Genomic DNA, 24,338 nt, shown 5'->3' with positions numbered 1-24,338 from the left:
CTCTGGAGAATAGGAATAGGTGACATTTCGGGTCGAGATCCTTCTTCAGACTGAAGAAGGTCTTGACCTGAAACGTCACCTATTCCTTCTCTCCAGAGATGCTTCCTGACCCGCTGAGTTACTCCAGCATTTTGTGTCTATGCTCGTTCCGATTATCTGAACAATTTTTTTCAATTTGCTTGTTATCCTTCATCTCCAGTATAAAAAACAGATATTAGCTTTTTATTCAGTTGGGCTAAAATATTAGATACTTATCATATTATGTAAATTATATTATGTATCTTGTAAATGTTATATATTGTGTTTTATATACAAATATTGTATATTATGTAAATATTGTTCTTGTCAAGTACACAAATTAATCGTTATTTATATCATATTTAAATCAATCTTCTGGATTTAACAGATAATATTGTACTATTGAACGTTGCCACCCCATCCAGCTTGAATGTGGCAGACGGTAGGAAGAAGGTGAATAGATGCCGCGCAGCGCCAGATTGTCTTGGCTACCCTGCTCTCTCAAAGTCCTGTGGGATTATGCTTGTAAAGTCTGTTGATTGGCTGGAAGCTTTCACGATCAGTCTCTCCTGAAGTGGCCCTTTGCTCAAAATTAATCTAAAGGGGAATAATTTGATTCCATCAACAGCTTTGGTGCTTGTGACAGATCAAACACATCTCCCTCAGCAACTTTGATCTGTGCTTGTTCCCTTCTCTATTAACATCTGGGTGCAATTTGTCAGGTAGTAATAGCTGAATGCTAGTCAAAGGAGTTAATTAATGGAGTGTGTAATGTTTGTAAGCATTATGTGAAAGAGGAGGAGTGGTTTAGAAATAAAACCACCCACATCTTCAGATATATTCACAATACAATTCATTTTAATTAGACAAAAGATAATAATTTGAAGAGTTTAAGTCTGCCTTCTCGGTGTTTCATTATATAACATGAACATAACAAACAACTGAAATTATTTTGTTTCATCACTTTAACTATAGCTAATGATAAATGGGAAACAAAATAGATGAGACTTACATTACAGTTTTGCATGGAATAAATATAGTAATAGCACTAGATTTTGGCAAGCAGCAGATAACGGAGCGGTATGACAACTGATTAATATTCTTGTCTGAATGCCTTTGTGGATTGTGAACGTCAAGTGCAGCGTTAGCCACTGGTGCTGCTGATGGGTAATAACAGTCATGAGTCAAGAGTGCTTAATTGTCATATGTACCAGCAATAGAAAAATGAAATACTTGCTGCACAACAGGCCCATTAATGCAATGACACACAAATGAATGTATAATAAGAAAATAACTGCAGATGCTGGTACAAATCAAAGATATCTATTCACAAAATGCTGGAGTAACTCAGCAAGTCAGGCAGCATCTCGGGAGAGAAGGAATGGGTGACGTTTCGGGTCAAGACCCTTCTTCAGACTGAAGAAGGGTCTCGACCCGAAACGTCACCCATTCCTTCTATCCCGAGATGCTGCCTGACCTGCTGAGTTACTCCAGCATTTTGTGAATGAATGTATAATAATCACTAATACAGTAAATTAATAATCAGAAATAGTTGGAGCCCTGATCATAATAGTTCAAGATCGAAGTCCATAGGGCAACCAAATCAAAGTCCAGAGTAGATCATTGTTGCTGAGCTAGTGGTTAGTGCTGTGCAGTGTTCAAGCGTCTGATGGTTGCTAGGATGAAACTATTCTTGAACGTGGAGGTTCTCAGGCTCCTGTACTTCCCAATGGTACTAGTGAGATGAGAGCGAAGCCAGTGTGGTGTAGTTCTTTGATGACAATAGCTGCTTTTTTGAGACAGCACTTCCTGTAGAGCCCCTCAATGTTGGGCAGGTCTGTCCGTTTGATAGATCTGGCAACATTTATCTATCTCTGCAACCCCCTTTGTTCCTGGGCTTTTGAGTTACTAGACCATGGTGCAACAAATCAGTATCCATGTTCAACAGAGATGCAGTCTGACACACTGAGTTACTCCAGGACTTTGTATCTTTTTTTTAAACCATTTGCTCTAATTTTGTTTATCAGTCTCTTACGTTGCAACTTCTGAAGGCTTCTCAAAGTCTACATACATACTAGCTTGTTCTCTTTTATCTATTCTGCCAGTTCAAACTTTAAAATTCGTTAGCAGGTTTATGTGACACGGTTTCACTTTCATATATCTCTGTTCTTCTGTGGAGGTTGGTGAATCTCTGGAATTTTCTACCCCAGAGGCTTGATCATTGGGGGTACTGAAAGTGGTAGATGATTCTTTGAAAGATCAGATAATTGAGGGCTATTGGAACTGGCACAGAAGAGGAGTTGCTGCCTGTGGTACATTAGACATGATCATAGGGCAGGGTTGAAGTACCAGCTTATCCATGTTCCTTTTATTCTCGTTTGTGTTGATTCTACCCAATGCTTTTATTATTTTCCAAAGTGCACTCTTAATAATCAATCCTAGCATTTTCTCTGCTCACTGGTCTGTAGTTTCCCATTTATTCTCTTGACCCTTTCTTGAGCTGGGGTACCACTGCTCCTTCCAATCTTTAGGAATTGTTGAATCTCTAGAATTTTGAAAGATGGCAACCACTCTGTAACTGCACGCTCCCCCCCCCCCCCCCCCCCCCAAGTCTTACTGCGTTTTACTGACATTCAGTATTTACTGACATTCATCTCTTTGCTGTTGCACATTTACACCAGACCTGCAGCCCTTCACTATTTTCTGTGGACACAAAATATGCGTTTGATTTTCTTTCCATTTCCTTATTTCCCAATATATTTTTTCTTGTCTCAGTCTTTAAGGGACCCATATGAACTTTATTTAATCTTTATACTTTTGCATATCTGTTGAAGCGTTAGTCTTTATGTTTCTCATTAGCATACTTCCTTATTTTGCTCTCCCTTTTCTTATTAGTGCTGTGGTCCACCTTTGTTAAATTCAGATTTTCCAATCCTCAGGCTTTTTCCTTTGATCTAATACTAATTTCATCATCTCGATACCCAGTAGCAACCTTTTCATTTACATACAAAGGAAGTATGAAATAATAGAAAATGCTGAGAATACAGATTCTGTTTGCAGTCCATTTCTTCTGAGTGATGAATTCAGAATTAGGTACTCCCACCCATGAATGTTGCTCTCAGGCCTCTCAGCTTGGTGAGGGTGAAATTGAAGATTTAAATGAAGATAATGGCTCGATAAAGGTTCCACTTTCGGTGGCTGTCTTGTAAAAAATACAAGAAATATGGAGCAAAGTTTTTCACAAACTGAAATGTCATTTTGCTGTAACTTAACGTGTTAGGAATTTGTAAGCAATAAAAATGTAGTGATTGTTGACAAATGCCTAGTGTTATATCACTCAGCTACATCTGTTTTATAGTGTCGATTGGAGGGCCATCAAAGATGCATGAGGTGCAACAAAATAACTGGGTTATCAGGAAAGATCAAGTACACACCTAAAGTAGCATCTTTGCAGACTAACCTGTGAAATCTTAGGATATGAAGAAAGGTCTCGACCCAAAACGTCACCCATTCATTCTCTCCAGTTACTCCAGTTACTCCAGCATCTTGTGTCTGTCTTCAGTATAAACCAACATCTGCAGTTCCTTCCTACACATTCTTAGTAATTTCTATTTTTATTTCAAATTTTCTTTGTACTTAATTGTATAACAAGCAACTGGCGTATCATCACATTTACTTGCTTTGCTTGGTGACCTGTAAAATGCATTCTGTAGTCAAGAGAATGAAAGGAAATGGCAATCTACTTATAGAGAAGCATGGCGACTTTTGTTCTAAATATTTATCAACAAAGTCATCTCTCCGTCCCTTTCCCACCCTAGTTCTCCAACTAGTTTTACTGTCTTCCTGATTAATTTTACTATTTGTGTGCCTCGTTGTCACCTTTCCATCAGCAAACAATGAACCATTGTGCATTTCCTTGATCAGCGTCTGCTTTCATCTCAACTTTTCACACCTTACATGCTTTGTACCCTTCCATATCTCTAGTTTCCCCTCTCCCCTGACACTCAGTCTGAAGCAGGGTCTCTCCAGAGTTACTGCCTGTCCCACTGAGTTACGCCAGCATTTTGTATCATCTTTCTAAACTGCTGTTTGTGTTTCATATAATTCTTAAATCACTAACGAATGAAAGAAATGTACAGCGTTATGAGCTCCGTATTCGGTTTGTTAGCAACACATACATGGCAGTTCCATGGTACTGCTTCAGTTTTATTTGCCTTCTGCTGGCCTAAATGTTTTAGATGGAAGCACACAGGCAATATATGAAAATATTACAGGGACATGCGATGTGAGCCATTTTGGGAGGTCAAATGCACAAAAAAATGTAGATTAAATGACAGGACCTTTGGGAGAAGGTAGACACAAAATGCTGGAGTAACTCAGCGGGTCAGGCAGCATTTCTGGAAAGAAGGGGGACGTTTCGGATCGAGACCCTTCTTCAGACTGATGTCAGGGGAGGGGGCAGAACAAAGATAGGATGTGGTCGGAGACAAGAAGACTAGTGGGAGAACTGGGAAGGGGGAGGGGATAGAGAGGGAAAGCAGGGACTATCTGAAGTTAGAGAAGTCAATGTTCATACTGCTGGGGTGTAAACTACACAAGCGAAATATGAGGTGCCGTTTCTCCAATTTGCGCTGGGCCTCACTCACTCTGACAATATCAGGACCTTTGGAAGATATAAGGAGTTTCTGTGTGCAAATCTATAGGTCCTTAAAAGTGGCAACACAAGTGGATAGGGTGGCAAAGAGGATGCAGTAAATGTCATTCATATCCAAAGATAAACTATAACCAAAGGATTCACCCAGAAGCCGGGAGAAAACTTAGTACAGCAAATCATCAGAATGCTGGAGTCAGTTTATTACAGCATATCCAAATGAGGATAAAATGTTATATGGATTTTATGTCAACCATAGTTCAGTGCAGCTAGTGGCTAGGCCAGTGCACTAGCTTAAAGTGATGGCAAGGAGTTACATTACCAACGCTTTAACGATTAGATAATCATTGGTGATTTTGTTTTTAAAATGTGTAAAATTATAAAGCATAATGCAGTTAAACAGTATCTTCACAGCTGTCTTTTTCAACTGTACCTTGCACTCTAGAGTATTCATCTCTCAGTCTCCCTCACTCTGTATCCACAATTCTGACATCATTAACCTTTAAGTCAGCCTTGTATTAACACTTGCAGTAGGAAATTATCTTGCCATCGAATTAAACTCGGGGGAGGTTACAACATCAGGATTGTTCAAGTTCACACCTATGTATTAATTAACACTGCTTCCAATCGAAACTCTGTTTCACATATACTAAGACTTAAGTGCAAGTCTGAGTGTTGACTGTAGGACTAGTATGTAGGTTTAAAGACTGATAAAACATACAATTAAAGTCATATTAATATATATTACATGTAATTCTTGAAGATTACTTTATTACCAGGGCTTTAAATATTTTAAATGGGATGTGTACATTTTGGCAAAACATTATTGAAATTTACCTGGACCTTATCAAAATGCACTTGAACATTTCAGTTAAGTGGTACCTAAAGATGTATGTAAGATAGACACATTCTTATTGTTTAATTTCTGGTTTGGTAAAAAGTGAGTTAATTCAAAAGATTAAATAGAATGGCGAGTTCTATTGTCACACCCTACACAGGAATTACATTGCAAATAAGAGTCTTGACACTACATTTGCTTTGTTCATGTCAGATCTAGTGTAATGCATAAAGTGCTGTTCTGTCTTGAATTAAGTATAATGGACACAGGCCCTATTCCTCAGAAAACCAACTGAGAAAGATATCAAGGTGGATGTAAGAATTTGATTGGGTAATCCTAAAGATGTTATCTCCACATTGTGGAGTTGGTGGGGTGGGGGGGGGAATTAGGGGCTATAAATTTAAGATAGCACTTAATAAATCAAATAACTTGGAAAATGCTGCTTTTCCCAATGTGCAATTAAAATGTGAGAAGTCCCACCACATGAAGTGATGGAGGCAAAGAGTGCAATTTGAGTTTATAAGGAGGACATGCAAACATATGATATGGGCATATTAGCATGAACAGTTGAGGAATTACCTTGTTTGAACCATGCATCCTGTGTGAGAAAAAGCATTTTCAAACAATAAGAACGGAGCAGAAATTAACCATTCAGAAATATCAGAATTAACCATGTTCTTTGTTATATTTCAGAGGTGGCAATGACACAGAAATGGCCAGTTGATGCTCAAGTCCTTTTGGAAGACATGAGTTGGATCGAAGGTAAAGATTAATGTCTGGGCTATTTTGGTTCAGTTGGTTGCTCTGTTATTCCTGAGTTAGAGGGTTATGAAATTTGAGGACATAACCTAAGATGACAATCAAGCATTATTGGGCAATATTGAAGTTATCTGATGGATAATAACATGACAGGAAAAAAACAAAGTGCTGGGGTAAAACAGCAGATTAGGCAGCATTTCTGGAGGTCATGGATAGGTGATGTTTTGGGTCAGACACATCTTCAGACTGATTTTTGGTGGGGGGGGGGGAATTGGGAAAAATGGTGGGGCGGAACAAGCCTGGGAATTGATGGTGTCATTGCAAGAGGCAGGTGAGGAGGAGGTGTAGTCCTGTTAATTGCGAGTCAGTGGGTTTATCGTAGTTAGTCCATAGTCTGTCCCCTGTGATGGAGAGAGGTCGAGTAAGGGAAGAGATGCTTTCGAGATAGTCCAAGTGAATTTGTGGGCAGGGTGGAAGTTGGTAGTAAATTTGATTAAATTTATGTCACAGAGAAAGAGTTGGGGAATAGTGCCAGTAAATGTTTGGAACGGAGTGTTGGACGTAACGAACAAAAGGGCAGGCACAGCTTGGGCCGATACAAGTGCCCATGGCTATACCTTTAACTTGTTAAAATGAGAGGAGTCAATAGAGAAGTTGTTGAGGGTAAGGGCAAGTTCCACCAGGTGGAGGAGAGTGTTGCTAAAAGGGAACTGATTGGGTCTCTGTTCAAGGTAGAACCAGAAGCCCCCGAGACCTTCCTGGTGGGAAATGAAGGTGTAAAGGGACTGGGCGTCCATGGTAAAGATGAAGCACTGCGAGCTTAGGAATTAAAAGTTATTTAAGTGTTGAAGAGTGTGTGAGGTGTCTCATTTATTCCCAGGCCTACTTGTTCTGATGAAGGTTGGAATTTGTACATGGTGGGGGATTAGATATTCACAAAAAGAGATTGTGGTACATTATTTAAATACCATAGTGCCATCAGGGCAGGTCTAGAAGCAGGGGCAGGCATTTTAGCAGCAATCAAAGTACACAATTGTGCCGATTAAGAGATTATTGTTGGTAAAAATCACACCAAGGTTGTGAATATTTAGTTTAGTCAAAGTCTTAATGAAGATTGTGTGGTGAAAATAATATACTGCAGTTCAGTTTAATTAATGAGACACACATCTTTGTAACCATATAATTCAGCTATGTTATCTAATGTGCTGCCTTTCTTTCACATCTACAATTTTTGAGATATTATAAATTTTGATCTTTTGATCCTTAATTTAATCACTCCACTATTGGCCCTGCTTTCATCTGCCTAGCCCTCTGCTCCAACACACATATTTCCGAAACGTCTGTGACTCTACATATATTTTCTCTTTACTTCTTCCTTCAAAATGGTCATTTTCAAAAAAATGCTCCTTTGACTAAGCTTTTGGGCATCTGCCTTAAAAGTTTATTTAATTTATTTAAATTTTTCAGTGAAGGACTTTGGAACATTTTAGTATGTAAAGTACAAGTGGCTATTATGTTTGTTTTCAAAAAAACGTAGAGCAAATGCACTTCTGAAATGCTAATTACTTATTTTTGTCTTTTCAAGCTGACCAAAACTATACCTACAGTTGCCGATGCGGTGGTGATTATATTCTTCCTGTAGAAGAGGCAGAAGAAAACATGTTTCTCGTCTGTTGCAACACTTGTTCTCTAAGCATAGAGATCTTGAACAGAATTTGAAATCTCTTAACACTTGTGCTTTCCTTTGTTTAAACTATTTATGCGGAAGATAAATGGCCATAGAATTTTCATCAGCTGTGGAAAAGAATGGAGACTAGCAAAGCAAACTGTGATTAAATGAACTACCAAGCTGCCCAGCTAATTTACGTTTTACATGGTTCATTCAGTCAAATCAAAACCAGATTGCAAGATTCAATACAATGGCAGCTTATGAAGTCAGATTGACATGTATATCAGTCCGTGCTTATTCCATGCAAAATTTTGAGAGCCTTCCTGCCAAACAATACTTTGAATTAATTGCAGTGGCCCTTTTTTTTGTTCAATATTTTTACTTTCTGAAGAACAAACGGTGAATGTGCACATAGACTCTCCTTGGAAAAGAGGTGGAGCGAGGGACAAAAAGAGCTGGAAGTTCTTGAAGACAGAAGAGTACTTCTGCCTGCACCCTTCATCCTCCAACCCATCAACTCCAAAGTCAATACTTGAATATTGAATAAATGTATAAGTTACTGTTGATTAAAAGATGAGTGATACTATTTGTTTGCATAATTTGTATTTGTTGGATGTTAAAAGCATTATTCTTTTTAAAAGATCCACATTTTGTTACTATAGCCTGACAAAGCATGCTTTGAGAATCTCAAACATTTAATGAGATTTCACAGTGGAGCCTCCTGGTTTGGCGGATGTCGGATGTTCAAGACTGTCCTAATCACTGTTAAACGGGTAGATTAGAACGACCCTATTTCAGGACTATACATAAATCCATAAAGTGAAAATCAGATCAGTTTTCAAGCTGTTCTGTTCAAGACAATGGTAGTTACTACTACTTTTCTCCTCATTGCATTTCCTTGCTTCCCCTTGTGCCATTACCAAGGACTACTGTTCTAACTCTAACCCTGGCTCCCACTACACCCATGTAAAGAAGTTGGAGCATCACTTGATCAACCCTCATTCACGAAATCGATGTAAAATTCACCACAGTCGAGTGAGATCATATTTGACAATTCATCTGAGTGGATAAATTGTTGAAATATTTTAACTATTGTAAAACAATATGTTTTGATTAAATATATGAATACAAATATTGTAGTTACTCTGACTCCACTCCCTTACCAAAAGTAATGTATAAATAGCATTAGCCATTCAACATCTAACTAGCCCTATATGATCATTCCTAAGCTGTTTCTTTTGAACATTTATCCATCAGCTTGCACTGAGCAGATATGGTAGGGTGCAGTACTGCATGAGTGACCTGAAGCATTCCAGAACTAGTTCTTTAAGGACTGTATGCTGCTATTTCTATTTAGAGCTTCAATCTACAACATTTGCAAGAAACAATTATGAGAGCCTAATTTGGCATTCATACCATAATATTACTTCATCTGGCAACAGATCTCTCTCTCTCTACCAAGTAAATGAAGTTAACCCAGGCACAAAGCTGACACTTAGTAGATCCACGAAGTTCGGAATAGATTGAGGTAACCCATTCAACTCAGCACTAACCTCGGTATGATACTTTAACTAATACCTGCGTGGGTTTCAGCCAATCTTGTAAAGTTCAGCTTGAAAAAGTGAATCTTCCACTTGCAAGTTATCAGTATGATGTTGAATTCACCTAAACATTAAGATATATTCAATATGGCAGAATTGGTATAAAAGAAGAAACTGCTAGAAAACTCAGCAGTTCAGGAACATCTGTGGAGAGATGAAGGGACTACAATCTGAAATCGTAACTTTTGCTTTCTGTAGTTGCTGCCTGACCTACTTAGTTTTTCCAGCCTTTTCTGTTATTTCAGATTTCCAATACCTCCAGCTTTTTTCCTCCATAGTTTCAAATACTAGCAGATTTAGTAGTTTATAAATAGATTAATGGAAGAGACTTTATAAAAATAAATCACAACAGCATGATATTGAATAATTCAAACTGTTGACAAAATTGATGGCAAGAATTCGAAAGTGATGGAAATACTTCAATACATCAAGGCATGAACATTGGAAGCAAGAAATGGTGAAGGCATTTTACACAATCAATCTTCCCACAGTATGCAACATAGTTACCATATCGTAACTTGTGCTAATTGTCACATCTTTCCAGATTTGGTTCAGCTTTAGGTTAGGCTTTGCCACACATCAAAATAAGAGAATGACCTATTTAAACCTACAACCATTATTTTGTTGATCTCTGCTTTGGTGCCTTGAGTAGCAGTGACACTTTTAACGTGAATGCAATAGTTTAAATGTAATTGAACCAGAGGTCCCGCACGTGGACTAATTATTCAAAGAACATAATTCAAATTCCTCTACTGCTGTGAATTTGAGTTCAGTCTAATAAACAAATTCAGAAAATAAGGTGTTTTCAAAATTCATGACCATGAATCTTTCAAACTTTCATTTAAAAAAAAAATACAGGTTCACTGGAGCCCCTTGTACTGCCCCTACACTGATCTGTTACGGATCAGGCTGGTCATTCAAATGCACAAGTACAAAAAAAAAAACTTGAACTGCAGAAGATGGTGGACCTTCCCCGCATCAAAAGGAAGTGCTGAGTCAAGAAGACAGCTAATATTATCAGACTCACACCACCTGGACTATGCTCTCGTCTTGCTATTATCATCAGGAAGATGGTACAGAAGCCTGAGAATCATTACCTCCAAGTTCAAGAACAACTTCTTCTCATGAATTGTTGAGCTTTCTGTAATTCTGTACTTATTCTGCACCATTATGGTTGCTGTATGTACTTTTATTTTTGCACTATCATGGGCTGGTTTACTTAGAATAACTGATAATATATATTGTGTTGAAATTGCTTTTCTGTGAAGTTACAAGATGGATTTTACGTTCCGACATCCTTTTTTTTCTGAGATTTGATTTCATATCTATTGAAATTTAGGTGTAGGAAAAATAACTGCAGATGCTGGTTTAAATTGAAGGCAGACACACAATGCTGGAATAACTCAGCAGGACAGGCAGCTTTTCCGGAGTGAAGGAATGGGTGACGTTTCGGGTCTGAAGAAGGGTCTCAACCCGAAACGTCACCCATTCTTTCTCTCCAGAGATTCTGCCTGTCCCGCTGATAAGATATATTTATTGCAGTTGCTTTTTTGTGCTCCGACATGTAAGAATTTAATTGTTCCAAATTATATCGAGTGCAGATTACAACTAAACACTTTGATGATATAACGTTCCTCAACTGAACTTTTCATTGTTGCCTTACAAATTACGGGATAAGCGGCATACAGAAACTCTTCAAGTTGCCAATATTCAATACTCGGGCTCTGAAGTTATTGTGAAACAAGAAAACCTATGACCTATGTTCAGAATCGGACTGACAGTCAGAGAGAGAGGGAGCATAAGTATAATTCAAGTAATCTTTCCGCAAGACACTGTATAGTCTCTGATAGTTTAACTTCACATTTGAAATTTAAATTTATTTAGAACTCTAAACAATAGATGATGTAATTATGTTCTTACAGGTACTTTGGTAAGGAAGGATCCACAAGATATGTTGTGCATGTACCAACCTTTTACCTTTCACCACCTTTGCCTACACTCCGGGCATCATTACTGCTCCAGCATACTACTCCTTGCAATAGCAATATTTAGCGTTCCCACTGCCTGGCTGAGATTATCTCAATCATGTTCATCATACTACTAGATATGACAACCTTGCTGTGTGACTTAATCTTTCTTCAGATTTGTATTTCCTGAATTCATGACCACAAAGACCTCAACATCCCTTCTGTAAATTATTATTGGAAATTCAGAATATTGTACCTTATTTGAAAAAAATAACTTTATTTATCCACAAAGTACTTGTAAAGTCTCTCATTGTAAAACACCTTCTGGTCTTGAGTTGGATTTAAAGTAAAAAGTCAGTATGACTAAAAATCAATTTGTTGCTGCATACTTCCATCATCGGGAGGAAGTATGATTAGGACTCTCTTGCAGGTATCCAAAATCACGTGGAGGCCAAATCTAGAAAATACAGATCCACGTTAGCATAATGACTCACAATGTTATTATTTATCAGTTTAGCGTTACCACTTCAATATAACCAGTGTAAGATTACCACACTTTATGCGTTTCACCAATGAAGAATATAGAGATTATGATTGGAACAAGCTATTCTAATGCAAGCAAAATGTCTTCACTTGTTGTTTACCTTTAAGCATACTCGTCCCCCAATCAGTGCATAAGGAACAGGTCCATAATTCCTAGAATCTGTGGAATTCTGCAAGTTGTCACCTTCTAACCAAACATGACCTTTTGGCACCTGAAAGAAATATTTAAAAAATATTTTTGGAGGGTTTAAGATGCTCACGTACAGATAGAAACAAAAGTCAGGCAAGAAAATAAAAGGACCAAATTATTTTTTATCACTATTATAACACTTTTAACAACAAATTGATCCTTACAGCTATCTCACAACTGGCTGGCAAAAGGTGTATTCTCAAGCAGAGGAAGTTATGGCATGTCCAAATTAACTGCCCACATTAGTGCCGTCTGCCCGCAAAATAATGGCCTATGTTGCTGATAAAATAGAACTTTCTGATGAAACGGCTGTCGAATATGTCAAGGAGGTTACTCTAAAAACCATTTAATTCTCGAGGAGCTTCTGCCCTTTTTTAAATGAGTGTAAAACCTTTCCGGTTATTCCCAATGAAGGTGTTTCATTTGCAGGCCACTCGGTATCGACTAACTTGTCATCAGTTGTTAATCTTCTACATCGAGGAAGGATTTGGCACTGAAGTGTTTTCTTCAAAAAGTTTCTTAAGATATAGCAAGGAGTAAATGTACAGCCAAGAGCATGCTAGTATATTGATGTCAGTTTATTTTCATTGCTTGAGTAAACATACTGTATATACCCTTTAATTTCAAAATAATGCAGTACATTCAAGCTTAACATTGTTAAAATCAAATGATGTTTAATAAAGATAGAAAACACTGGAAATTTTCAGTAAACTAGGCAACATCAGTTGAGAAAGAACCACAATTAGGTTTCAGGTTACTGTTGATTAGCCCTAGAATGATGATTAACCAACTAGAAAATTGTCACTTGACTTTCTAGGAATAATTTGTTTCGCTTTATCGCCCTTTCTCCCTGTCAAAGTGAGACCGTCTGAAATCACTTAATCAAAGTTTAAGATACTATGTGGAATTGATTGGATAGATAGGGAAACAGATTTTCTGCTGTTTAGGGAATCTAACAACAGCTAATAATTAGAGACATGCATTTCAGAGCAAAGATTGTGTGAACGTATATACAAAGAATGATAAAAGTTTGAACCAATTCTGCAATAGATAAAAGTTGTTGAGTTAATAATTAATTTCAAATTTGATACAAATAGGTTTTTTTAACCAGAAGCCTTCAGGGATATTTAGACCAGCCATAACTTCACAAAAACAACTGAGCAGGTTTGTTGTACTTCGTGGTCCGGTACCTTTGTTGAGACTCTGGACGGACCACAAGTACATGTGTGTAAAAGGTTACAATGCTGGAGCTTAACTCCAGGCTGTTTATTCCGTGGCCACCTGGAACCAGAGTGGCCACCCAATCACATCATTACCTTATATACACATCACTACACAGGCAAACAAAGTAGTCATTGGGATACAACAAAGTAGTCCCTACAATATCACAACAAGGTTCAGGGGGAGAAATGATCTAGAACAGTTCTTATGTTTCCTTTGCTTGGAACACAGCCCTGTGACTTACTCTGATAACTTCAAAAGCATCAGCATGGATAAACTAAAAGAATGGAAAAGTAATTTCTATCTTTGTGCAGTGACTTTGCAATTTATTTTTCAGTGGAGCGAGTTACTGGCAATTATTTATCTCAATCTGTAGCTACAAGACAACAAAGATGTGGTCATTTTTCGTATGGTGGGTACCACTCTCACACGAACATGTAAACTTTAAAAAATCTACATAGCACCAGCAGTCAAAGAAATGTGATTTGTTATCTATATATCAAAACTCTCGTTTGTTTGTTTGTTTGTTCCTGAACTACAGCCAAAACGGTACATGATAGCACGACAAATTTAGGCCCACCTTTCCCACCGTCGTCCCTTTGGTGCTAGTGGAAGAAGTTTCATTGAAATTGGTGTTATATTTTTAGTTATTCACATTTTAAAGTTTAAATCTATCTCCGAGGGAGGAAGGGGGGGATGGAGGGGGGGGGGAGGATAAGGGAGGTTGAGGGGGATGGAGTGGGGGGGAGGGGAAGGGGGGAGTGGACGGGGTGGGGGGGAGCAGAGGTTTGGGCCCAACGGGTCCACTTGGTCTAGTTACTTATAAAATTCTCCTGTTTGAATTTTGTGAGCCTGAGGGCCTGGAATGAGATGCTGCTTCAAGGAGCATAAATCCAAATACAGAACATGAGCATCTGTTAGTGCTAGCAATTTGAAATGTGTCCAAATTAATGGGAACAAAAACCTTGTGCCTGACTCTTGAGGTACCATGACAATCACATTCTGAAGCTCACAAGATTATAGTTTTTCATGCACCTTCACTGCCCAAAGTTCAGTAATTATTGGAAATATCAAAACCTTATATTTATTGTGCAATCTATCTATCTATCTATCTATCTATATATTACTAAAACTCAGATCTTGTGAATATGTACCTACCTATCTTTCTATCACCGATTTCGGCTGATTACGGCAAAACGGTAAACCGTAGCGCCACAATTTTTGCACCGCCTTAATCACACCGCTGGACGCTTGCCGAAAATGATGTTTTTATTTAATTCGGTCTTATATTTTTTAAATTACAGAGGTTTAAAAGTCAAAACTTTTTTTCTCTCAGTTAGGTTTAAAAGTCAAAACTTTTTTTCTCAGTTATTTCGGCCGATTTCGGTAAAAACGGTGAACCGTAGCGCCACAATTTTTGAACCGCCTTAATCACCACGCTGAACGCTGCTGCAAAATGATTTTTTTATTTGATTCGGTCGTGTATTTTTTAAGTTACGGAGGTTTTAGTGGAAAAAAAAGATTCCAGCCGTTTTTTCCATTGCCTTCAGCGTGTGACGTCAAAATGCCCATGTGACAAGAGCTCGCCCTTGTAACAATGATGCTAAGAGTGTGTCTGGGGGAGAGAAAATGGGGGGGGTCTGAGAATGGGGACTGGGGAGTGGGACAACAGGGGTCGTGCGGAGGGGACTTGGTGGTGGGGGAAAGAGGGGTACTGGGAAAAGGGGAGGTCCCCCTCCCTCCCCTCTCCCCCCTCCCTCCCTCCTCACCTCCCCCCTTCCCCCCCCCCCTCTCTCCCCCCTCCTCCCTCCCCCCTCCACACCTCCCCCCCATCTCTCCTCACCCTCCTCCACACCTCCCTCCCTGGTGTGGGGAGAGTAAGAGTGGGGCTGGGGGAGGAGAGAATGGGGGGTGTGGGGACGGGCCCAACGGGCCCTCTTTGCTGGTATATTACTAAAAATGTCATCTTGTATATATATATGCATGTTCCCGAAATACAGCCAAAACAGTACACCTTACCATTCGCCTACAGTGTGCAGTTTCGTTCAAATTGTTGCGCTATCGTGTACCGTTTTGGCTGTATTTCGGGAACATATATATACACAAGATGAGATCGCCATTTTGAGATCGCCATTTCAATCTAATACTTCCGTCTTCATCTATCTATCTATATATTATTAAAAATCTCATCTTGTATACTCATTTGCACTGTCTGCTGTGGCTTGAAGACAAATATGTGATCAAGTACACCTTGAAGGGGAGTGATCAAGCAGTTTTTGGAGTTAACAGAGATGACGAAATTACACAGTACTTGACTGGCATCACAACGGGAACCCAACGGGTCCACAGGTCGTCGAGTACCCTATAAATATCACATTGAAAAGATAAGTGATCAAATTACAACGTGTTTTAAAAATTAAAATTTAATCCCAAAAGTGATAAAATATATATTGGAGAATTTTCAAAGTTTATCGCATTACATCTATGCTAGAATGCTGATGCAACCAGTGACCAAAATGGCGGCAATAGCAGCTGCGGCTTACCTGCGGTCCATTTGTCTTTGTGTTTTGTTGTTTTTTTGTGTCTTAATTGTCGATGTGATGTCGTGTTTTTGTGTTTGTGTACTATGTGTGTATGTGGGGAGGAGGGAGGGAACTGTAAAATTGTAAATATGTGTCCCTTCCGAACGGAGACCCGACCTTTGTTTTCTGGGTCTGGTCTCCGTTCCTGCTGCGGCCTACCATCGGCCCAACTCCTGGAGCTGGCGGCCTCCAGGGCTCCGGTTCGCAGAGCCCGCGGATCGGACTTACCATCAGCGGAGCCGGCCGTCTTCAGAGGCTGCGGGAGTGGCTGCGACTCGTCTTAGGCTCGGGCCGTGTGGATGCCGACATCGGGAGCTCCGGCAGCGGCAGCGGCAGCGTGTTCGCCCGCCCCGGATCGCGGGGCTTGGGTCGCGGACATTTCACCGTCCGGCGCGGCCTAAAATAGGCCACGGGATTTTTCTCTGCTGGGCGGGGGCTTCAGTGTCGGGAGCCACGACCGCCCCGACGTGCAGCAACAGCGGCAGCGTGTTCGCCCGCCCCGAATCGGACTTATCGTCAGCGGAGCCGGCCGTCATCGGAGGCTGCGGGAACGGCTGCGACCTGCCTTAGGCTCGGCCCACTGCGGACCGTCCGGCGCGGCCTGCAACCACAACAACCTGACCGCGGGAGAAGACGGCAGGAGAAGGGAAAAGACATTGTGGCCTTCCATCACAGTGAGGAGAGGACTGGAGGAGACTCACTGTGATGGATGTTTCTTTGATGGATGTTTCTTTTTTTGTGTGTTTTTGGGGTTGTGTAATTTTAATGCCTATTTTAATGCTTTTATTGTTGGACTGTGGGTGACTGAATTTCGTCCAATTTGGATGACAAATAAAGCTATCTTGAATCTTGAATCTTAAGAAATAAAACTAAACATGTTTAAATGCAAACATGCTTAAATCCAAAGGGCATATGTTAGTGATGATCTTAGAATGCTCATTACAGTTAAAATGAATGTTACACAGACTGAGGCAGGGGATTTCAGCAGTAATTAAATGAAAACAGTGTGCCTTGGGTGATGCACTGTGTTCGTGCTTTGACAAGCTGCATTCTGGGCTGCATGAACTGAGTTCTCAGTTATAGACAGTCCCATTTTCACCTATGATGGCCAGTAGTGATATCAAACAAAAGTTAACCCACAGCATTTTTGCTTGGCAGTTGATTCAAAGTCTTGCTCCAGGTTACCTGAGTGTCTTGTCAGCCAAGGAACTGTTTGTGTCAAAGCAAGAGTTTGGGAAGGGGGGAGTTTGGAAACAATTTGAGAAAAAAAGAAACTTTGAATATCTTAACTATAATTTCATAACAGGGATTTATTGCAAGAAGAAGGATGTGATTTGGTAACATTTAAATGTTTTCAACAAGTGTTCCATTTTAAATTTGTTAAAAGCCACGTTAAATTAACAGGTTCTCGTGTCTTGAGTTCCTACAGGAGTCCACCATTATTGTTGCCAACATTACCATCTACTTTTTTCAACAAAACATAAAGTGCTGGAGTGGGTCAGGCAGAATCTGTAGAGGGAATGGATAGAGTCAGAAGGTCCCAACCAAAACACCGCCCATCCATTCCCTTCATAAATGCTGCTTGACCCTGTAAATTACTCCAGCATTTTGTATTATCTGTATTGCCATTTACATTATTTCATGTTTTAAGAATGTAAAATAAAATATTTGAAAAGCAGATTAAAATTTGGTCTTAGTGTGATATTTTATAATCAGAATTCTATTTACAAATTGTTACAGGACTAAGAAGTAAAATACACAAAAAGGTGAACCAATTTATTTTTCAGGTGGCATGTGTAAAGCTTATTACAGGTTTTTATCCCAATACATTTCAGTTCAATATTTAATAAATTGGATCAAGATTCCCATTAACATGCTTCTGTTAAATTGGCCTAAAACTGTAGGGCAATGGAACAGCGGTTACTTTTCCAGACCTGTGGTTCGGAGACCTAAGCATCCAGAGCTGAATCCAAATTCTACCACAGTAGGCGTAAAATTGATGTTAAACTGATAATCTGAATTGTCAAAGAAACACCAACCGGCCTCGGTAAAAACTCAGCTCCTAAAAACCTGACATCAGTCTGGACAGATTGATACGTATGTCCTGTGAATCCTGGAATGGAATAGCGACTCTACCAGAATTCATTCAATTCTGGTACAATGTTCGCAGATTGATTGAGATTCAGATTAGTTTGTTAATCTCGTTGTATTTGTACAATGACAAAAAATGATATTGTATTGTATTCACCAGGGTGCAATGGAATTCCTTGTTCACATGAAGTCCACAGAGTAATCAGTAATGACAAATGCAACAATAAATGAAATGAGTGCAAAAGAGCAAAATTAGGCAAGATTGTTGTGCAGTAGTGCAAGATCTCAATGCCAGCAGATTGAAAGGGAACAAACATAACTTCTATCTGTGAAAGGACAGAGTGAAAAAAAACTATACATCAGTTAATATGGCACATTGGTACAAATGTGCTGCTCATAGATTTCTGAGCATTCACACAAATAAATGGTAAATGGCTGGGACTTCCACCTAGGGCCGTCTTTACAGCATTATGGGCCCCGGGCAAAGCAGTGTACTGGGGCCCCTACGACAACTACTCACAGGAATAAAAATGTAAATGGTCGATAAAATGGGGCCCCTATGCTCGTGGGGCCCCGGGCAAGTGCCCATCAGGGTTAAGACGGCCCTGCTTCCACCTAGCGTTATGCTGAATGTGCACACTGCCCCCTCATCCCTCTTTAACTAACTCCCTCTAACTCATGCCATCCATTGCCAAGTATTGTCCTAGCGTCAAAGAGAAAAATGTAACCTGTGCCTTTTTCGGTATTGTAATATGTCAAAGAACGTTAGTGCAAATGGATGTAGATATCTCCAACATATTTCTTTTGGGTAAGAGATGTTGATCATTATAAACCTCTTCAAATATATGCAGCCTCTTTCATCTTATATGCAGGAAAGGTACCATTTTCTGCATCATATTGTCTCTATGTCATGTTAATTGCACAGCAAAACAGAAGGGAAAAGACTGTTTGACAAAAGCATAAACTGCAAACCGTGCTTGTACATTTAAGGTAGCAGAAAAGAAAAAGAAAGAATTCACATATTCCAAACTAAATGCCTGAAAATTTGCACTTTAATTTTTTTTTTTTTAATTACATCTGTTGGAAACTAACAAATGCTATTGCATTGTAAAATGAGCCATCTGATTGTTTCACTGATGTTGCCACTGTTGCTGTTGCCGGCAAAGAATCACGCTGTGATATCTGCACCAGATTTTATTGATAATTTGCGCCTGTGAAAGTGGGAAGGCTGAGCCTCATTTTGTCGTTAATGTGCACTCACAGTCTTCTCAAGTGTTTGCTGCAAATCAAATCGCACACATTAGAAGTTTTGCATCTGAACAGAAATAAAATAATTTGAATATTTCTAATTAATATATCAGAGACAAATTCATTTGCTTGCGGAAAGGATCAGTTAGTTTGGACACTACTACAGCAGTAATTAGAAAAAAATGTAAGTGTGTCCAAGAGACTGAGAATCAATATTTGCATCATTGCTCAGTACTGCAGCAGACAAGAGTGATGTTAGTTAATGCAGTAAACTGTGACTAAACAAAAACAGCAGGGATGCAATTCTGAACTGCATGCCACAGAGTTCTATATTGGCACAGTTGGATGCTTCCAGTAGCAAAATGTGCGGGCACTTATCCCATTTAACACTCCAAGCATTTTGTATTCTTTTCGAATACTTTCAAACACTACATGTTTAAATCAACAATATAAGGGTCCTGTTCAACTAAAATGGACTACAAAGAAACCATTCTGTGCAACAACTCCACCATATTTATGCACATCTAACCCTCTACCTGCTCGACTCTAACTTCAGTGTTGAACTGAGAAACACTCCACTGTTGGTCATGCTATGTTTCAGATAAGGCATTTAACCAAGGATTGTCTACTCTTTTGGAGGAACATAACACTATTTCAAATACGATTACGGAGAGATTTCCCCCTTGTCCTGGTTACTATTTACTCCTCAACAAATATTTTTAGAACAGATTATCTGGGCATTATGCACAAACTGACTGCTTCACTTCCAATATTACATCATTGATGACACTCAAAACTTGCTTCCTTGGGTGTAAATACATTGGACATCTTGAGAAGAACAGCTGATACATAATGTAAGTCTTTATTTCTTCCCTTTCTTTCAACCAATTGTGTCAACACATCCTACCAAGAGCTACCACTGCTGATTCACTGCTCCAGGGACACGGATTTGGTCCTGACCTCGGCTGCTATTTGGAGTATGCACATCTTCTTTGTGGTTACATGGATTTTTGAAGGTGTTCTGGTTTTCTCCTACATTGGCAAGTCCCATTAAGTTAAAAGGCTACTGTAAATCACTCCTTAGTGTAGGGAAGTGATACAAGTGAGAGAGAATAAATTGCAGGACTAGGGAAGAGGAGGAAATGAGATTGATGGGGAATTTGCTCTGCTGGGGGCCGGCATGGATTCCATGGGTAGAATGGCCTCCTGTGCTCCTCATGTACCTTGTCCTTAACTTCATCTATGCTCATTACCTCAACTAGTCATGTGGCAGCAAGTTCCACATTCTCACCATTCTATGGGTGCCCAAATTCCTTATTAGACTTATAGCAACTAATCTCGTACAAGTATTGTGAACCAATCTATAGTTTTGGAATCTTCCCCAGCTGAGAATAATTGTTCCTAATGTAACCAATATGTCGTAGGTTCTGTTGCCAGGGCTCCATAATTCTGTTGTAAGTTGGATTCCAGCAGACCTGTCAGCACAAGTTGACCCTGATATCCACCTCAGTAGATGTAGCTCCATTTGCCTTTTGGGAGGCTTGTATTTCAACTAGGTTCGAGGTATACGACTCTGCCATTGGGATAAGGGAGCTGGATTTGGTCTGAGCTGAGAGTCAAAATGTGGAAGCCATTCCTCCTATTCCAATGAAAACAAGGTCAATAATAAAAGAGTCTTTGAGTGTTTATGGTTATATTTGTATTCCCTTATCAAACATTCTTGTTTATTAACAATTAACAGTCTAGAGTAGTACAGCATAGGCTCCGACAATAAGAATACGTCGCATCTGCTTGCTCTGTCCTACGGAAAGCTAGTTAATGAAAAAGTTTCTAAGATGAAGCATCAAGGGTTAGAGCAAGATGACAAGGTCATTCATTTGTTAGACTTCAAAAGGGGGTCATTAGAATGTTCATGAAAGATCTGGCCTGCTGTCACAGGCTCAGCATGAACGGGGCAGCCATATAATGATCAGAATCCTGGGGCCTGCACCAAGGCTAGACCTGCCAGTGGGCCTGTGAAGACCCAAATGGTAATTGATTGTGACATCAATTATGAATAATCTCATCACTTTATCAGTTTAGGCTTGTCACAGCTCTAATTAAGCCACAGTTCTCCATACTTGAATACTGGAACAACGCATTATATTCTAATAATGGCCATCAAGAACCAGCAATAGTCTATTTTCATGTTCTGCAACTTAATAATCTAGACCTACAAATGACAAGGACCTCTAATTACCTATATGTGATGTTTATTATCATTGCTACAAATCAGAGGTTAAATACTGCAAAAGAATTGAGTGATGAATTGGGTCCAAAGGGTAGCACCACTGTTAGTATTAGACAGTAGCCTCAGGCTCAGATGCAGAACAAAACACAGTAGCTTTAACTTAATGGGAATGCTATAATATAAAAAAAGGTTCCTTATCCAATCATTCCTATTAAGAAAGCAGCATTAATTGTCCATTATTGATTGGTGTAATGTATGCAAAGCACCCGAGAAATTAAATAATTTGCCCATCTTCAATAGAAAGTTTTCACGGTAATAAGTGGACATATACTGTCTTATTGAGGTCAGGGGCAGCGACCTACTGTAGGCTTCTCCATCATACTAATCACGAATCCTATCTCTCCGTGAATTTATTCAGTATCGATTGCTAAAGATCACACTGAGATTAACCATAACAATAACTTCAATTGATAAAGCATCCTTAATTTAGCGAAATGCTCTGAAGTATGATATGGACATTATCATGACCTGGTACAACATAGGGAGATAATAGGACAATAAACTTTAGAAATAGTAGAAACACACAGAGCTGAAAACATTGGGATTAATCAAGAAGCTAAAAACGGAGGAACAGATATATTGGAAGGGTTGTATAGCTGGGAGTTGTAAAGGGAGGCAAGAACGTGGAGGAATTTCATGACATGTGTAAAATTCTACTGCCTCATAAGAACATTATTATTTACAAACTTGTTGCAAGATAAAGTTATTAACATAAACTAGAGTAGTGGAGAAATTAAAACTACGTTCAGTTTTCATTAATAACTTTATTATTACTGGTCCTTATGGCACCCACCATTAATTGTATATTAATCTAAAAATGACCTGTTTATCCCTATTGCCTTTCATTTAATCAATTCTCTGTCATTACTCAGATGTTAGCCTAATCTTGCTTATTCAGAATCTAGGTCTTCTGTGTGGTACTTTATCAAATGGCTTTTGAACATACTACCCAAACTGAGGGATGACCTTAGAGGTTTATAAAAATTATTAATGACATGTATATGATAGAATATTTTTCTATCAGGGATGTCTAGGAATGTCTAGGAATAAAAAAGCATAGATTTACGGTGAGTTGAGAGAAATCTAAAATGGATCTGAGGAATATTCTTTCAGATAGAGAGTATAGAATGTTGAACAGTGCAATACAGGAACAGGCCCTTCAACCAATGACATATGTGCCAACCATGATGCCAATCTAAACTAATCTTATCTGCCTGCAAATGGTCCATATCCCCATATTTCCTATCTGTTCACGTGTCTGATTTAATTTCTCTTGAATGTTGCTATCATATTTGCTTAAATGCTGTTTCTACACCTCCCCTAGCAATATGTTCCTGGTGCCTACTACTCTTTCTGTAAAAAAAAAACTTGCCTTGCAAATCTCCTTTAAACTATTCCCCTTGCATCTTAAAGCTATGCCCTTTAGAATTTAACATATTAGTAGACTCTGACTGTAAACCCTAACTATGCCTCGCATAATCGATATCCTTCTATCCAGTCACCTCAGCCACCAAAGAAAAGAATCCAAGTTTGTCCAGCCACTCCTTATAGCTAATGCATCCCAATCCAGGCAGCACCCTGGTGAACATCTTAAGCATCCACTCCAAAGGCTCCACATCCTTCTGATAATGTGGCACCTAGAACTTCACTAAATGTTGCAAATGTGGACTAATCAACATTTTGTACAGCAGCAACATGACTTACTGACTTTTATATTTAATGTCCAAGCCAACAAAGACATGCATGTTGTACTCCTTTTTTTAAATCAAACTATTCACTTGTGTAGCACTTTCAGGGCGTTATGGACTTGCAGGATTTTGAATATCTGGAAGGAGCTGGCAGAGGAAGTGATGGAGGCAGATACAATTACAACATTTAACAGAGGTTTGGACAGGAACTTGGATAGGAAAGGCATTGACATATATGGGCTTTGTGCTGGCAAATGGGATTAGTTTAAATAGGCATTAAAGCAGTAATGGTCTATTTCTGTGGTACGATTCTATGATTTTTAAATAACGCTAGTAATGCAAACATCCTCTCAGTATCCACCCCGTCAATTCACCTCAGGATCCTGTTTGTTCAGTAAGATCATTTCTCAATGCTCCAGTAATAATGATTCATAATGAGATGGTACAGAATACATATTTTGAGTTAATATAGCACAGCACAGGAACAGTCCCTTCAGCCCACAATGTCTGTGCCAAACATGATGCCAAATTAAACTAATTTTGTCTGCCCGCCCATGATCCATATCCCTCCATTTCCTGCATATTCATTTGCCCATCTAACAGTCTCTTAAATGTACAAAACAAAATTCTGGACATCTATATGATTGCAGTTAATTTATTACTGCTTTGAGAAAAAATCCTAAGGTTAATTTATGAAGAACCTTTGATACATTGTGCTTTATTATTAATCTGCATGAAATGCTGGTTTTAAAGTAATTACACAGACTTAAACCAAAAGTAAACAATGTCCAAGGACAATGTTGACAGATGTTTGAGAAATGATTGTTTAATAAGTGCTGAGAGCTATTCTATTTTCCTGTGAATTGAAACAGTGTTTAATTGATCCCCGAAAATCTGCTGCCACTGGGGAGCAATCTTCATCTTTCTTTATTCACATCTGAGGCAGTTTTACAATAAGTAATGGAGTACACTTCAAACAAAT

At 39.0% G+C, this 24,338-nt stretch overlaps 2 protein-coding genes across 4 annotated transcripts in view; one reads left to right on the top strand and one right to left on the bottom strand.

The window, feature by feature from the left end:
- The window catches only part of dnajc24 (DnaJ (Hsp40) homolog, subfamily C, member 24), a 51,660-nt gene extending 43,124 nt beyond the window's left edge, over positions 1-8,536 (top strand). For both annotated transcript variants that reach the window (XM_078414881.1, XM_078414882.1), the window contains exons 4-5: positions 6,201-6,269; positions 7,852-8,536. In XM_078414881.1, coding sequence (XP_078271007.1) covers positions 6,201-6,269; positions 7,852-7,985 — 203 coding nt within the window. In that variant the 3' untranslated portion in view covers positions 7,986-8,536. The remainder of the gene's footprint in view (positions 1-6,200; positions 6,270-7,851) is intronic.
- Positions 8,537-11,559: 3,023 nt separating this feature from the next.
- The window catches only part of immp1l (inner mitochondrial membrane peptidase subunit 1), a 63,289-nt gene continuing 50,510 nt past the window's right edge, over positions 11,560-24,338 (bottom strand). For both annotated transcript variants that reach the window (XM_078414880.1, XM_078414879.1), the window contains exons 5-6: positions 12,148-12,258; positions 11,560-11,960 (exon numbers count right to left, since the gene is read on the bottom strand). In XM_078414880.1, coding sequence (XP_078271006.1) covers positions 11,898-11,960; positions 12,148-12,258 — 174 coding nt within the window. In that variant the 3' untranslated portion in view covers positions 11,560-11,897. The remainder of the gene's footprint in view (positions 11,961-12,147; positions 12,259-24,338) is intronic.

This window comes from Rhinoraja longicauda, chromosome 18, assembly GCF_053455715.1.
Source record: "Rhinoraja longicauda isolate Sanriku21f chromosome 18, sRhiLon1.1, whole genome shotgun sequence".
Classification (NCBI taxonomy): Eukaryota; Metazoa; Chordata; class Chondrichthyes; order Rajiformes; family Arhynchobatidae; genus Rhinoraja; species Rhinoraja longicauda.
Note: the sequence above shows the minus strand (reverse complement) of the source record. Positions and strands in the feature narration are given on the sequence as shown.